Source organism: Theobroma cacao, chromosome 5 (genome assembly GCF_000208745.1).
Source record: "Theobroma cacao cultivar B97-61/B2 chromosome 5, Criollo_cocoa_genome_V2, whole genome shotgun sequence".
Taxonomy (NCBI): domain Eukaryota; kingdom Viridiplantae; phylum Streptophyta; class Magnoliopsida; order Malvales; family Malvaceae; genus Theobroma; species Theobroma cacao.
The window spans coordinates 1,929,522-1,946,469 of record NC_030854.1 but is presented as its reverse complement, the minus strand read 5'-3'; the positions used below and the strand labels follow the sequence as shown (position 1 = coordinate 1,946,469).

The 16,948-nt window shown below is 37.8% G+C and overlaps 3 protein-coding genes and 1 non-coding gene across 6 annotated transcripts; 2 read left to right on the top strand and 2 right to left on the bottom strand.

Moving 5' to 3' along the window:
- LOC18597787 lies at window positions 34–4,078 on the bottom strand. 3 transcript variants are annotated; one of them, XM_018121959.1, is made up of 10 exons: window positions 3,885–4,078; window positions 3,681–3,766; window positions 3,442–3,595; window positions 3,122–3,254; window positions 2,401–2,993; window positions 1,957–2,038; window positions 1,387–1,445; window positions 1,180–1,231; window positions 649–742; window positions 34–393 (listed from the first exon to the last, which is right to left on the bottom strand). In XM_018121959.1, exons 1-9 carry the CDS (start codon window positions 3,969–3,971, stop codon window positions 690–692), a joined length of 1,299 nt encoding a protein of 432 aa, XP_017977448.1. In that variant the 5' UTR covers window positions 3,972–4,078; the 3' UTR covers window positions 34–393; window positions 649–689. The 3 variants fall into 3 exon arrangements, with proteins under 3 accessions (XP_017977448.1, XP_007027063.2, XP_017977449.1); XM_007027001.2 differs by having other exon boundaries at window positions 3,451–3,595; window positions 3,885–4,077; XM_018121960.1 differs by lacking the exon at window positions 1,180–1,231.
- Window positions 6,530–6,601, top strand: TRNAH-GUG. The gene has a single exon. It is a non-coding gene; the product is annotated as a tRNA-His (tRNA).
- On the top strand, window positions 6,720–7,848 carry LOC108661847 (dolichyl-diphosphooligosaccharide--protein glycosyltransferase subunit 4A). Its single transcript, XM_018120510.1, has 2 exons — window positions 6,720–6,802; window positions 7,578–7,848. The coding sequence occupies exons 1-2, from the start codon at window positions 6,800–6,802 to the stop codon at window positions 7,689–7,691; spliced, it is 117 nt and encodes a 38-aa protein (XP_017975999.1). The 5' UTR covers window positions 6,720–6,799; the 3' UTR covers window positions 7,692–7,848.
- On the bottom strand, window positions 7,939–15,924 carry LOC18597785. Its single transcript, XM_018120511.1, has 3 exons — window positions 15,153–15,924; window positions 10,101–10,268; window positions 7,939–10,020 (listed from the first exon to the last, which is right to left on the bottom strand). The coding sequence occupies exons 1-3, from the start codon at window positions 15,675–15,677 to the stop codon at window positions 8,293–8,295; spliced, it is 2,421 nt and encodes an 806-aa protein (XP_017976000.1). The 5' UTR covers window positions 15,678–15,924; the 3' UTR covers window positions 7,939–8,292.

Genomic DNA, 16,948 nt, shown 5'->3' with positions numbered 1-16,948 from the left:
CAACCTATTTCCCACGTAATAAACAGTACTATCTGCAAAAACAATTGCCTGATTCCTATTTACCATACCAATCATTTACAATCACTAGTCAAATTCATGTTTACAGCATATGAACGAGTTAACAAGGATATACTGCTGATTGTCTGAGAAGATTTGGAATAAGGGATGAGAGAACAAACTTTACAAGTGACGGCCGGCTGTGTAATGATCCCATTTCGGAGACCAGCTAAAGTAACATGGTCACTACAGCACAGCTTAACCAGAAATGATAGATATGTGGTGACCAAGGGAAAAACCAAACCATTTAAGCTACCCACTGCTGAGCAGATAACCATGGAGATATGGGACCAAAAATGATGATCTATTACCGGCACTCCTTGTTGCAAGTTCCACCTGCATCCCACAAAATAGTTCACCATTTTGCAATGATAAACAAGGTAATTATATTATTCATATACTATATGCAGCATTCTGTCATATTATTGATGGCTAGTTACGAACATGGAAAGTGTAGCCTTATTGTATTAATTCATAAAACCTGCCACAACTAACAATATCTGCCTTTACTTCTAAAGGCAGGAGAGGGGTATAGAAACCAGGTATGCACGAGTCACAATTTTTAGCACCTAACATGCCATTATCGCCTACCTTCTTAAGCTTTGTAATTCCACTGTAAAGGCCAAATCTCTTTATGAAACTCTTGACAGACGCTTTTGCCTTTTCTGAGGCTCAGATCTACTCCCTAATTACAAAGTGGAAACCAGAATAATCAGCAGCATGCATATCCATTCAAATAACCCAGTATAACTACCTGAATGTACCAAAATAAGATGCAATATACTGAAAGTGTACTGCTATAAGTGGCAAGAAACATATATTCTTTAAAAAAAAACTGTTTTCTGAGCCAAATGTTAGAGAAACGAGACCACTGCTAACTGCAAATGGCAGGGATGGAACTTTATAGGAAACAAACTTAATACCTGTGTTGATCAATGCTGCCATTTCCAAATGGAAGGGAATAGGGATTGGATATAACTAAAGTTACTTAACTATGACCAAACTTGAATGAACTTTTCGATATAAGTTAACATTATTTGAAACAGTACAGATAAACCAACCTATAAGAATTTATTTTCTTCTAGAAGCCATGGAAAACTAATCATGTTTTAAAATACAAACCTGATGGTTTCACGACATCCGCCTCTTCCCTAATTCCTGTGATTTTACGAGTCTAAATATTTGAGGTAGAGACACAAAAGTTAGTCTTCCTTAAAATATGACCAACGAGAGAGACTGGTGTGGAAAGGAGAGAGTAATTTCTCAAACTGGACGTGGGGGATTAAAATTCAAGACAAGCAACATATAAGCCAAAATGAAACTACAAACCTGATCATAAACCGCAATTTGGTTGCGCCAAAATTCCAATCGAGGTAAGAGGAGTCTACCTGCATCATATAGAAATAAGTTAAAGAGTTCAGTGAGCACATATCTAGTGAAAATGATAATTTATGCAATGATATTCAGGCCCCATAGAATAATGTCAGTTATATTTTTCCCCATCAGAGGAACCTTCACTTTAAGAATATTATTTGGTAAAATTAAGTTCAAATGACAATAATTCTACCATTAAAGCAGAGAAGAAAGATTATTACTGGTGTCATTTGCTTAGGTCCTAAAAATGATTACAATAAGATTAGTAAAGTGCATTTTCAAGTTGTGAGCAAAATTCACTGAAAATGGATTCTTTAGCTGATCAGTATTTAGTTGACTGATTTTCAAAAAAAAAAAGTATTTAGTTGACAAGTGACAACACAAATCTAAATTCAAAAGGATATTTAATTACAAATTATAAAGGAACAGCATCGGAGGGGGGGGGGGGGGGGTTTGAAAAGAAGCACGAAGACTGTTTTGGACCAATGGGTAAGATAATTTTTAAAAATTAGATGGTAAACTCACCTGATCTTGAACATTTGAGACTCAGAGACTCAGGAGAGATAACAGATTGCTTCCCTTTTCTTTCTCGGGATACAGGACTTGCCTAAGTAGAAATAGACACAGTAAAAAAATTCAAGGAATGGAAAACACTCATACACAAATATAGTGGAGGAAAATAACAACAGAATAACAAAGTAAAATGGGGCAAAAAACCATTATCCAGGGGGCAGAATTCACGTCAAAATGTGAATACAACCTGGTCAGTCTTCATCAGAGATAATATCAAGCAAGCAGGATGTGTCAGGCTGTTTTTGTAAGTGATTAACAGATTATCATATGCCATATCCAAGGAGCAGAGTGAAATGGTTACATCTCAAGTACAGCCAGGCAAGTATGAAATATGATATTACTGCCAATAAGTCATGGGGAACACTTAAACTAGAAACAAAGAACAAGAAAGCTTACAACTTTTTCAAAATCAAGTTTTCTCCGAGTCTCCTTCCCGGATGAGCATCTTTCATTGACATGGCTTAACATAGAGGGAAAGCTGCGTGTTATTCTCCTACTTAGTTTTTGCTCATCTTGAAGCTCTGTCGCTGAAGCTCTTTCCTTTGGAGTCATAGAACATCCAACCCCAGAGCTCTCATTTGGACTGCCTTTTATAATCTGACTTCTGGTTCTTCTATTTCCAGAAATATAGGGGCTGATGTTTGCTCTATTTTTCTTTTTCCTGACATTTACATTATCAGTTTCTATGTTCGATGGAGAATGATTTATTCTCTCTTCAACAGATGTTAACAACTTAGCTGCAGGGTCCTGTGTATTGGAAGCATTTGAGGCATCAACAGCAGCAGCAATTTGCTCAGATAAATTATGTGAACAATCAATTGCAACTCCAATGTTGAGGTTTGATCTCTTTTCAACCTTACTTGACAAGTTAACAGCAGGGTTGAGCACATCAGAACCTTTTGATGCAGTCTGAAAACAGCTCATTTGAACATGCTTATCTTGACTAGCAACCTCCACATGCTCAATTGGAGTCAAAATTAAGCTAGGATCTACCATTCCAATAGACAGATATACAAAGAGAAATAAGCCAATATTACTGGAATTCTTTTAAAAATGATGGGTATGAAACTACAATCTAAGTCTTACGCAACCAGATCAAGGATGCACGTATATAAACCTGAATCTCTCGCTGGCTTGCTAGGATTGCGGACAACTTCTAATTCAATGTCAGTGGTACCATTTTCCCCCAAACACTTTTTAGCATATTCTTCCCAGTAAGGAGGAAAGCCAAAGGAGAAATGAGTGAAGACCTGTTCAGATTAAAAGACAAATTTCTATAACCTTAAATCCTATATCAGGGAACACTATGAAATTAATCATTTGGCAATAGCAATTATTTGCAAGCACCATCATTTTTGTTCCGTCAAGAACTGTAAATGATAACATAAAAGATTCCAAATTCTCCCATTTACTTAAAACAGAGAAAGAAAGGAAAACCTTTGATACCTCAGAAGAAAACCCATTTTCTTCGGTACGATGTCTATTGATGAAACCTTTGATGCAAACACAAATCCCATCAGCTGTCTCCAGAGTAAAAACATCGTATCTTTTCACAATCGGTGCTGAGGTAAACAACCGAACGGCTTCTAACCTGTTTCACCCAACTTAAAAACATAAAACGAAAAGCCCTCCCATTACAAGTTCAGAAACCCTGAAGGCAGAAGGAGAGAGCTTACTCTCTTGATGTGGACCCTGCAACAGCTAATCTCTTCCCTTCAAAATCTTTGTCAGCTTTCACCAACCACCAATCGTGCAAAGAAACCTTATTTTTTTTTAAATAAAAAATAAACGGAAATTAAAACTCAGAAAAGAGTGCGTTTGAAAGAGAGAGAAAGAGAGAGAGAGTTTTTGTTTCAGGAAACAAAAAGAAGAAAGTTTACTGTTTTCTGGAAGTAAGATGAACCGCCATCCTTGCTGTCGTTTTGGGCGCCATTGTAGTCTTTTTGGCTGCGAGTTTTGGGAGCCATGGGCGCTAAACGGGAGCTGATTGGGTTTTTGTTTTTCCAGGTTTCAAAACGAAAAGTATTTCACTTTAATCTGATATTTAAGGATTAAATTATAAACTCTGGGGATTGTCAGGGGGCGGGAAATGAAGCACTGAAGCCAACAAACCAAATTACAACTTAAATACTTTTACTACACGGTAAGTTAGAAAGGCAACCATCGCCCATCCCCATGGGCTATTGAGCGATGTCGTTTTTATCTGTTTCAGACCTCTCCAGGGTTTAGGGGTTTTTCATTTTTATCTTTTTGGACATTGAAGCACCAATCTTTTTGATCAGGGCCTTATAGGGAGGAGAAAATGGCTATGAAAAGTGGAATTTTGAGGCCATTTTTTTTTCCAACAAATTCGTCTTATTTGATCAGTCCTCTGCTGCCACTGCCTCTGCCGCATCTCTTGTTGCTGAACAAGCCCCACCTTAAACGACCCTCCTTCTTCTTCTTGTTCTAGTTAAAATTCTAATATAGTTCATCAAAAATGATCTTTGCAATGATCATTCTTGATGGTTTTTCACGGCTTAGCAACAGAACCAGAAACCAAGAACTTCGTGAAGCGTTTGCTAAATTTGATCATGTTATTCATGGTAATTAGTTTCTTGTCTTCCTCTAAATGGACTTGAAATGGTTTTATTAGAAAGAATCAAACTTCCTTCGGTAATAGAAAGTAATAAAATTTATAAAAAATTCTGTTATTCCAATTGTCTGGATTAGTTTTAAGGTTTAACATCATGGTACTAAGGTCTTAGACTGAAGGGAGATGGCCTGTTTTAAATTTGCTTATGGTTTAGCTAATGTGGTTGCAGATCGCATAACTAAATACACGCAAGGCTTTGGGTTTGTGATATATGCTAATTTAGAACATGCAGAAAAGGGAATCAAAGGAAGGGAAGCACAGGTTTGTCTGCTTTCTTATTGCTATCATATTTCCAGCCAAGAGACACATGGGATTCTGTATTTTTATTGGAACTGTGTCTGTTTCTACTGCTTTGTTGATGATTCTGCATTCTGTTATTAGTTATTACCCCTACATAGGTAGTCGAGGGGTTTAATAGAGTGTGGCAACTTGATGATTGCAGTGGATTTTGATTTTTCAGTAATGTTTTTGAAGTGTGTTCCTTGTTATAATGTGAACTAACTTCCATGGCATCAGTCTGTATGTTCTTTGATGCTGCAGTTTCTCGATTTGGATTGGAGATATTTGCAGAGTATGCAGACGACCAAAAGCTACTAAGGGGCAATCAGCAACCCCAGAGAGTGATCCGGATACTAGCTCATGTTTAAATTAGAAGCCTGACCATGATTCAACAACGGGCTGAGCCTAAGCAAAACAAGTTGAGCCAAGCTAAGAAGCTTAATTAGCTATCCACCCAACCCCTAAAATGGAAGTCAAAGTCAGTCCTTCCATCTGGCTAGTGACTCCAACCGGAAGTTGTGCATAAACTGACATTTGGCTTAAGTTATACAAACTACACGCATGAGTGCTTGTTTGACCTGGATTTTTCCAGTTTATCTACCTCTTAAAAACAAAAGTCAAGCCAAACATAAAATTGTGAAAGCTCTTAAAAAAAGTAATTTTTTTTAAATAATAAAATTAAAAAAAAAGAATTTTAGGAAAAACTCATATGAGGAGCTTTTTCTTCTTCTTTTTTTAATGTAAGAGAATTTTTATTTTTATTTTAAAATATTCTCATATGTTAAAATAATTACAATATTATCTTTTTAAAAAAATACTCTTTATGATAATTTTAACTAAAATTATAATTTATAAAAAAAACTTATTAAAAAAAATTTACCAAATAATTTTAGCTTAATTTTAAAAACTATTATTTTTCATAAGAGCTTCATAATAGCTTTTAAGCTAAAAAAAAATCAGACCAAATAGGCTCTTAGTACAATTGTGTAGAAATCTTCATTTTGTTTGTTGATTTAAATAAACCATTAATAACAGAAAATTAGCTATTTAGGAAAACACCAAACTAATGAACAAAAACATAAAGAAGAAAAAGTTGAGATTCCTTTTCCAACACGCAAGGGAGTAGAACAGAGGTTAATTGCAATAGTTGGTTTGTTAAGGAATAACTAGAAAAGAGGTAAAAATGACAATTGAGTTTAAATTTTGGAGTAACTGAGATCTTATGATTCATTGTTATTTATTAAAATATTATTTTATATTAAATGATATTGACGTAAAATATTAATATGTAATAGTAAATGATGACGTGTTATATTAATATATTATATTATATTATGATATGATATAATGACATAATTACATAATATTTTTACCCTCCACATTAATGCTACAAAAACATAAATGATAAATGATATTTTAACTAATGATAATTGATCAATTTTTAGTTATAAGAATATATTTAGTCAAAAATAAAAATAAAATAGTTTGATTGGATGCAATAGAGACCGTAAGAACTTTTTTTTGTATTTTCTTGAATAATTCAGATAATTTTTTAAAGAAATTGCTAAATATAGGTCTGTCAGAATTTCTATACCACTTTTTTATCCAATTGTGGCTGTAGTTTAGTGGTAAGAATTCCACGTTGTGGCCGTGGAGACCTGGGCTCGAATCCCAGCAGCCACAGTAACTTTTCTTTTTTCGGGAATTTTATTTTAGTGATTAAAAAAATCTGCAGAGCAACATACAAAACGGCCTCGTTTTAGAGGCCGCTCTCGAACACTCCTGTATAAACGCTGTTAGGGTGTTAGTAGTTCTAGTCTTTCGAGTTCTAACCATCTTTGGAGTCTTCGGGATCGTCTTACTCATTACTCACCAACTGTCATGGTAAGAACCCTAAATTTTACATCTTTTTTCTTATTTAGCAACAAATTTCATGCTCTTTTCTCATAATTTTAATGCAATTTTTCCATTTCCCAATTTTCTAGATTTTTTTATTTTTTTTCTGTCCTATTTTTAGGTTACGTTTTGGAGACAATTAAGATTGTAATTTCCGTTATTTGATAATCATAATCACTGACTATTTTTTAGTTCTATGATCTTGTAGTTCAAGAAAGATTTAATCTTTTCCCTAATGGTCCATGAACTGATCCGTAATTGCTTCTTAAGAGATTTACTTTGTAGTTTATTCCATAATTTTCCTATTTTTAAGCTTTGATCTGAATAATCAATATGCTGGCATCACTACATTATGAAAATGTGTTGAATTCGAGTGTGTAGAATGGTTGTAAGTAGTCACTATTTGATTAAGTTAATACTTAGTAATACTGTTTTTATGTGAGTAATTTCTTGTTTAATTAGGTTTGTTAATTAAGAAAAGTGGGCTCGATGTTCTAATTAGGCCGTCTTCTGTTTTTGATATGCCTGTATGGTTTCTGTTTTGAACTTTTGAATAAAATGACATTAGGTTAAGGATACAGAGAACAAGAGTACAGAGTCAATTAGAATTTATATTCCCTCAGATATCATTCATGAGTGCTTTTGTTTCTGTTTTGGGTCACTTTCTGTTCTTTTGGCTGCCGGATATGCGTATGAATAAGAAGCAAATTATGTTCTGAAGCTGATTTGTTCTGTTATTTTTGCTTGAAATGTTTTTTTCCAGATGATTGACGATCAAGACCTGGGCTTCTTTGCGAATTTCCTTGGAGTCTTCATTTTCATTCTGGTTATAGCATATCATTATGTGATGGCTGACCCAAAATATGAAGGCAATTGAAAATTTTTTACAATTCTTTTTTAGGTGTCTGCAATGAACATTTTGATGGTAGTTTTTTAGACTGAGTTGTTTCAGAAAAGGAGACAAATCAATGTTGTTAAAAACCTTCAACAAATTATTCTTATAAATGCCATCTTAATGCTTATGTTTTGCATGATATTTATATCAGTTTTTTGCTTTACATGCACGTGTTCTCAAGTGCTTTAGCAGCAATTGATGGACACCGACTTCCCTAGGCAACTGCTTTAAACATATAGTGCACTTGAGGCAGCAGTTTGCTGGAAATGCAGCTAATGTCTTGGAGCTGAAAGTGGCGGTGGCATTGTAATGGAGGGTGGTTGTTGATCATTTGGTCCATGCTGTTTCAAATACAGCCTTAAGGAAACAGATAATTCCTAAAGAATTTGGTAAATTGCACTGAATCCTGCTTGATATGTATACATAATAGATTATGAGAACCCTCTCTCTCTCTTATCTAGTAACAGAGGGAAAAGAAAGAAAAAAAATGCTTTTGCATTATGGTGATATTAATTGAGGATCAAGTGCTTTTTTTTGTACACAAGATTGTGGGTAGCTAGGTTGCTGCAAAGCCACTCCCTAGTTATTTGAGCTTAGGTAACAGTTCATGCAAATTTACATGCCTTGCTGGATACACCCATTTCAGTAGTTCCCCAATTGTTCCCTCTGTTTCTATTGCTTCCCTGTTCATATTATTAATGCAGAACCCTAGGCTGCACAGGCAGAGAAGCACTTGGCTCTTAAGCTTCGCTTCAACTTCATTACCCTCGGTCTCATTGGCAACTTCCATCATATGTTGAAGGGAAGGCCATACAATCTCGGCGATGCTGTTTCTTTCATGCCCCAAACGGATAGAGAAATCTCCATTTGCTGATTTGCCCAACTCGAGGTCATGGGATGCATTTTCCTTTTGCAACTCATTATCAAGCTCTTCTAGGGATTTGATTAGTAACACTTCATCCAGGCATTTCACTAAAGAGCCAATTTTGTCCCTGAGATGTTCTAGATCATTGTTAATCTGTTCTTGGATCTCCTCCCAATGAATTCCCAACCTCTGGGATGCTTGTGAGAGAAATTCAATTTGATGGATCGCAAAGGGTAATAAATCTGCCATTTTGGATAGAGAGCTTAGAAGCTTTTTGTAGCAACTGCAATGAAAAGGCAGGAACCAGAAATTAGGCTCCAACTCAGCCTCTGCAATGAAATTCTCCAATTTACTGACATGATATTTCAGCTTCTGCAGCTTTTCTCTTTGTTCCGTCGAAATTTCCTTTTGTCTGTCATAAAGACCTATTACCTCAAAGCAATCCTGAAGTGCTCCTATGGTCCTTGAAAGTTCTGTTTTTGCTAGGGTAGCAGATCTCGCTGGATGCAAGAGAAGTTCCACTGTAATGAAACAGATTAGTCCAATGGTAGCCTCTGTGATTCTAGCAATTGCGAATTCGCTTGGTGTGCCATAATTTTTCCTTCCTAAGATCAGTAATGCCCCTATAACCGCTGAAATCCCACCAGCTTGGCCGTACATGCGACTATGCCTCAGAAAACTGGTGAAAATGATCCAAGGAAGTAGAAGGAAGAACCTTAAATCCGCGAGCTTTTGGAAAATAAAGCAACATAGAATTCCATATACTGATCCCATTGCCGTCCCCTGTGCTCGTGCATTAGCCATTGTAAATGTTGCTTGTCGCCCTGTTGCAAAACTTATTGCAATGGTTAGTCCTGACCAGTATCCGTTCTCTTTGTTATATATCAAACCAAGCAGCACAGCAAGACCTAGAGAAAATGAGCACTTGATTGCAAAAACCAATCTTTCACTGCTTAGCCGCCTGCTGAAACTCAGCAGGCTGCACCAGATCAGTTCCACTCTACTTTTTCCTTGCTTCTTTGGCTGACTTGATTCTTGTTTTTTACTTTTACCGTCCTCATTCTCTACAATGCACTCAGGATCATCCTGAAGGAGTTCCATACAGTACAAGAAGAAGAAGGGTGACAGATCTTCATGGGATGTTGAAATGGCTTTCTGGGTCCAGGAGGACCTGTCTGTGTATTCTCCTTTCGTCTCCGGAGCTGTTGCTGCATCGAAAGGCACGGAACACTTGGCTTGTTCAAGTTTTAGAGCTATCTGTTTCTTTGAAATTTGTAGAACACCTTGGAGCTCTTCATCCAACATTCTGACGGGGAAGGAGATGCAAGTAGATAAGGCCACTTCCATCCCTCGAATTGGCATTTCCATCTCTTGTAATTTCTCTCCAGGGTCCGAGCGCTTAGGTTTCAAGAATCTGAACCGAGGTTTCTCCCAAAGCATGCCTTCCTGTTAACAGAAAACACCTCATTGACCTACTCGGCAGACGGAAACTCAAACTCTAAGCAAAAGTTCAGACATTAGCTTACATGTTTGCCTTTGATACTTCGAAGAAGCTTGGCTCCTGTTTTAGAAAATAACCTTGCTTCTGCGATTAAATCAAGTGCTGCAACGTTGTCTCGTGCACAGAAAGCTTCCACTAAGAGATTTAGCCTGTTTGAAGCATTTTCTGCATAAGATCTGCATGTCTTTCTGACCTGTACAGGCATAATATTAGCAACCAGCTTGGCCACGAGTCAAGCTACTGTATGCACTTTTTTCCCTTCTTTTAAATCACTAAATCTTGATATCCTCATTCCTGAAGACAGCCAACATCTTTTGTACAATCGTTGAAAAGCCTTTATCAGTTAAATTAGATACCCTGATTGAACCAAAAGACTTGCTGTAACCCGTAAACCCAAACCCCAGTTCTGAAAGGCTCCATGATGACTAGATCACAGGTATCGACAGGCTTAATTTGGAGTTTGATTTACTGGCCAGTGGAGATCGAATATCCAAAGGCAACATCAAGTATTATCACTAATAAGATTCAAGAATAGTTGGGGCCTAATCCCATGTTAGATATCAGACTAAATTCCTATTGTCGCCACTTGCCAACATGCCATAAGGCCTGTTATCAAAGGGAGTGGGAGACGTTTGAGAATATTAAATTATTAGTTCAACTTTGAGCATAAAGTTCATGATACCATTAAAGCGAAATGCAATAAAACAATACTAGAATGGAAAGAACTTAGATATAAGCATTATTCAGAATCATTTCTTTTTTTTCTTTTTAATATTTACATGAAAAAATCTTCTGTCTCATTTGATGTTTTTTTCGTAATTTTACATTACTTATCTAATAAACTTCTTATATTAATTTAACTTTTTATCTACTTAGCTTACACTCTCTTAATTTTAACAAGGAATCATCATCTCATATACGGGGCTATTCACTCCCCATAAATGACCTAAAATCAATCAAATTACCAAATCATTCTTAATCCATTAAAAAGAGTCAATCAAATCACCAAAATTTGGCCTATTAACCCCTCAATATCTGGAAAAACTTGGTGCCTCATCGTATTGAGATCTTTTGTTGGCAGGTACTACACGAGAGGCTTGCTGTCAAGCAGGAGCTTCTGAAAAGGAACTTAATCAACCAGGAGGGAGTCGTGTGTGGGCTCTGCCAGAGTGAACCGGAGTCGGTGAGACACCTGTTCCTCCATTGTTCTGAGGTTTGGCATGTGTGGATGAGATGGTGTAAAGAGTGGGGGGTTGCTTGGGTTGTCCCAAAGGATTTACTCAGCTCGTTTAATACTTGAAATGCTGGTTCTGTGGGGAAAAGTGAGCTCAAAATCTGGTGCATGGCCTTTTATGCTATTGTGTGGTCTGTGTGGTTGTACAGAAACGACACGGTCTTTAGAAGAGTCACCTGGAATGTCGATCAGGTTTTTTATCTTCTTAAGCAGAGAGTCGCCACATGGGCTCAAGCTAAGTGGCCCCACGAATATGGTGTGGTACTTGATACTTAAAGATATCCAGCTGAAGGCACGGTAATTAAGAGAAGGATGAGAACCAGAATCGTTGAGGAGTGGAGCAAACCACGCAAAGGAGAGATGAAATACAATGTGGATGGGGCAGCTCCAGGGTGCCCTGGGAAGGTAGGAATTGGGGGCATCATGAGAGACGAGGAAGGAAACACCAAAATTGTCTTTTCTAAAGCTATAGGGGTGGAAGATGCTAGTGTAGTAGAAGTCAGAGCAATTAGGGAGGCGTTCCTGACTTTCGCAGGTTCAAAATAGGTTGCCACATATTCCTTGATTATTGAAAATGATTCAAAAAATGCTGTCAAATGGACTAACAAGCCTTCTGAAGCTCCCCGCAGGCTTAGGAAGTGGATTCTGCACATTGAAAGACTAAAAAAGGAGGAAAAGAAATGGGATGTCAAACACATCTACATATAAACTAATCAAATTGCTGATAGTGTGACAAAGGGAGGTGTGCAACGTCAGGTTGTCTTGTTGAATATCTACGATTAATGCTGGTGTATGGGTCATTGGATGTCTGTTTGGTGGTAGAGTCCGGTGGTCTTGTGTGTTGCCATGAAGGGTGATGTTTCTCTGTTTGTGTTTGGATACCTGGAAAGGTCTGTACCTTTAGTCTTGCGTTTCAACGAGAGGTTTCGTGAGTGGAGTTGCTTGCTTTTGACCTTTAAGAGGCTACGGTGACAGTGAATGTTTATGCCTTTTGTGATTTGGGGCTGAGTGATGGATTCTAACCTCTGTGATGTACAGATGACGACGATGGATTCTCTTTTGAAGGGCAACCACAGATTGTGAATATTAATGAATCAGGGGTTCTTTTTTGATGCAAAAACCTGCAGGATCTGGGCTTTTAGGAGGTAGGCTAGCACAGTATGGCTACTCCATAGTTTTGTTTGGCTGTTAGGTAGGTGTGGACTTGGAAGGTTGTGTACAGTTTACGACCCTGCTCTTTTTGTTGTGAGGGTGGTGGGATTTACTTTTGTTTGACGTTTGGAAGGGTTTAGGTAGGGCTGGTTGTTTTGTTCTGGGAGGTGTATGGTAGGCTTGTGTGCTTGAGTTCTACTTGTTTTCAGGCCTTGGCGAATGGGGTATGTGATGATTAAGGTCTGTTACCCCCAAATTGGTGAGTAACAGACTTTAATCAAGTATGTACTGTTCCCAGAGGAGTTCCTTTGGCTCCCTCTGCTTTGAAATGAACAACTTTAAAAAAAAAACCCCTCAATATATGTGAAAGGAAAATTTTGGGTACTGCAGGGCCCCAAGGCCGAGATGGTTTGACGTCCATGAGCTTTGTCATTTCATTTTTTCACGGTAGCACTGTTCATTTATTCGTTCTCTCTGTCAAGTATTCTTGCTGCACTAGGGTGAGAAGAACCATAAAATGTGATCCTGAATAGTGAGCTTTATTTTGCCTTATATTCGGTTATGCTTATGGCAAGAACATAAATATTGATGAAGATGGATGCAGGGCCAAGCGTCTAGCTGTCGGAAAAACAAAATCTAATGAACCGATCGAGATATGTAGCATGCAAAACAAAGCAAAGTATTCATGATTCATGAATCAGCTTAATTAGCTACTTGCCTCGAGGTAGGGTAGGTGAGGGTATGGAAACAACATTGCCAAAACAGAAGCCAAGGCACCAAGAGCTGAGTTCGACGCCACATGAATTGGGTGCATTAAGACTCCAGTTTCTGCTCCTTGAATGACTGCACCTACATAAACAATCACAGTCTGCCCAAAGGCAATCCTCTTCGCCATCAAATGTGTGGAATCAGGCAACGCAATCGCGAAAGAACTAAGTGCAACAGCCATAGCAGCTAGTCCACGGCTGAACCTGGCTGGTCCTATCAACCAGAGGCTGAGCATAGAAGGGAGCATGACTTGAATGCTGGCAAATAAAACATGCCAGCAACCTCTCAGGGCATCACCAAGCGTAGTATCCGGGACAATTAAGATAGTTGTCACGTAGGAAGGCGGGAAATGTTAAGAAACGCCGGACAGGTTCTGGCCCGTAGAGGGTGGTGCAACCCACTATGATGCAGGCTAGCACAGTCCGGAAAGCAGAACCTATGCGTGCACGCCACAGAGCTTGGGGAGTACCCATGTTGTTTTCAGTTTGGCGGAGTTTGGTTTTCATTCGCAACTCATTTTCAAGCAGCGGGCCTTGAATTGGGTGGCAAAAGAAATGACTTTGGTTTTCAGTTTGGCAGAGTTATTGTGTTTCTGTACACGAAGCTAGGCGTATCAAGAATCAAGATCATAGCAAGAGGCTTTGCAAAAGAAAAAAAAAAGGCACACTGCAGTGCAGGTTTCTTAAAGGACAAGCCTGCTCAATGGTACTGGTTTCACAGCCTGGAAGATTAATAAGGATTTACAGCCGGGTCTAAATCGAGTGAACCAAGGTAGTAAATTATCAAATGGAGTGGAAGACGTTTGAGAATTAAATTATCAGTTCAACTTGGAGCATAAAGTGCATGATACCATTGAAGCAATATGTAATCAAACAATACTAGAATGGAAAGAATGCAGATATAAGCATTATTCTGAATCAAATGCTTCATAGCTTTATTCTTTTATTTTTACTTCCATATTTACGCGGGTAAAATCTTTTATCTCGTTTATTGTCTCTTTCATAATTTTATATTACATATTTAATAAATTTTTATATTAATGTCACTCTTATTGTAAAATTGTTTGTTGCTATCATTAAAGTTTAATGTAAGACTAAAGTTTTTAATTTTTAATTGATCATGTTTTAAGGGATACGTATTGTAAAATTATAAAATAAAATAACACCAAACAAGATAATAAACAAGGAAAAAAAATTTTTATTATTCTCACACCTCATGAAATATCAAGCTTTTAGATTTACCCTTTAACAAAGAAAAGATATTAACAGAATCATTATCATGACAGTGGCCTGTTCACTCTCCATGTATGGCCCAAAATCATTCAAGTCACCCCAATCACTCTAAACCCATTAAAAGGAATCAATCAAATCACCAAAATTGGCCTATCAACCCCTCAATAAATATGAAAGGAGAATTTTGGATACTGAATGGACCCCAAGGAATGAAAATCTCCAAAGCCAAATGGGTGCCACTTGCCCTGTTCCTTCAATAATATTACGCAATCTGTACTCTCACTAATACTGACACTAACACTCGTTTGTCTCTCACAAAATGATTTCTCATCAATTTTTTTTTCTTCTCTCTCTTAATTCCTTTTTCTCTCATGAGGCCGAGAGGGTTTGAGGTCCATGAGCTTTTTCATATCATATTTTCATGGCAGCACTGTTAATTTATTCGTTCGCTTTGTTAAGTATTCTTGCTGCACTAGGCTGAGAAGAACCATGAAAGGTGATCCTGAATAGTGAGCTTTGTTTTTCCCTATATTCGGTTATGATTATGGCAAGAACATTAATATTGATGAAGATGGATGCAGGGCCAAGCTTATAGTTGTCGGAAAAACAAAATCTAATGAACCAAGATATGTAGCATGCAAAACAAAGCAAAGCATTCATGATTCATGAATCAGCTTAATTAGCTACTTGCCTCGATGTAGGCTAAGTGAGGGTATGGAAACAACATTGCCAAAACAGAAGCCAAGGCACCAAGAGCTGTGCTCGACGCCACATGAATTGGGTGCATCAAGACTCTAGTTTCTGCTCCTTGAATGACTGCACCTACATAAACAATCACAGTCTGCCCGAAGGCAATCCTCTTAGCCATCAAATGTGTGGAATCAGGCAACGCAATCGTGAAAGAACTAAGTGCAACAGCCATAGCAGCTAGTCCATGGCTGAACCTGGCTGGTCCGATCAACCAGAGGCTGAGCATAGAAGGGAGCAGTACTTGAATGCTTGCGTATAAAACATGCCAGCAACCTCTCAGGGCATCACCAAGTGTAGCATCTGAGACAATTAAGATAGTTGTCACATAGGAAAAGGCGGGAAATGTTAAGAAACGCCGGGCAGGTTCTGGCCCGTAGAGGGTGGTGCAACCCACTATTGTGCAGGCTAGCACAGTCCGGAACGCAGATCCTAGGCGTACACGCCACAGAGCTTTGGGAGTATCCATGTTGGTTTCTTGCAGCAGGCCTTGAATTGAGTGGCAAAAGTAAAAGTTATTGTGTTTCTGTACGTGAAGCTATGTGTGTCAAGAATCAAGATCAGTAGGCAGGAGGTTTTGCATAATAAAAAAAAAGGGCACACTGCAGATTTCTTAAAGGAAGAGCCTGCTCAATGGTACTAACTTTGAAGCCTGGAAGATTAATAAGGATTAACAGCCGTGTCTATATCGAGTGAACATTCCCAAGGTAGTGGGATTTCTCTCTTTGCTGATCATGATCCATGAGGTGATTGATTGCACATTTTTTTTCTTTTTAAAGTATTAATTCCAACCCGTTAACGGTTTTAGTTCAATCGGCCGCATGGACTATAATTTCCAACAACCCCAACAATTATGAAAATTACTTTGAAAAACATTTCAAAAAGTTCTGATAAACTTTTAAAAATTGCAATTCTAACATGGCAAATGACAAAATCGAATGTCAGTTTAAGCAAACTATGGTGATGCTAATGGGATTATGTGATCATTAAGGGAAACCTTTGCTGTTAATCGTCATCACATATGAATTTGATGCTTCTGTGACTATCTCCCTGTTGGCCTTGTAGCTTTTAGCACGAATGAGAGAATCTGGAATATTGTCCCCCGTTGCTTTTGTTTGTCCTTATATTCCCAAATCCCACGTTTCAGGAACACTTCCTTCTGAGCAACGACTACAAACTTTTTCGTTAAGTTCTTTGGAAAGATCAACCAAGGAGAATGCATGACTCATAACAAATGCAAAACGTTGATGTTAATTTGATGTACCTAGACTTTTAGGGTGAAAGGGTGGCTTGGCAAATTCTAAAAGATGATGATTCTGATCAATGAGAAGAGAAGAAATGCCAAAGCACTTGCATTTGGAATAAGTTCCTCTTTGCCTTCCATGTATGCAAATGGTGGCACTTGTTGCGGACTGGGAAAAGGTTGAAGCAGAATACCCTGAAAGATGCTAAACCAACCACTTTCCTGGTTGGCGACAGATTGCTGATCGTCCCCCATCAGTGTGGAAAATTGCAAAAAGAAAAAAAAATCTGAAATATCATTTCATCCCGACCGCCATAACCAGTGAAAAAGCAGGAAAATATTTATTTCCCTAACATCGTGACTTCCGTGGACTGAAGCAAAACAAGAAAGAAGACCAAATGTCTAATCAATCTTCTGTTTGTTGATGGGATCAAATTCCTTTCAATACTATGGTTCCATTTTCTCACATTTCTTTGGCATTGTTTATGTCCTTTATA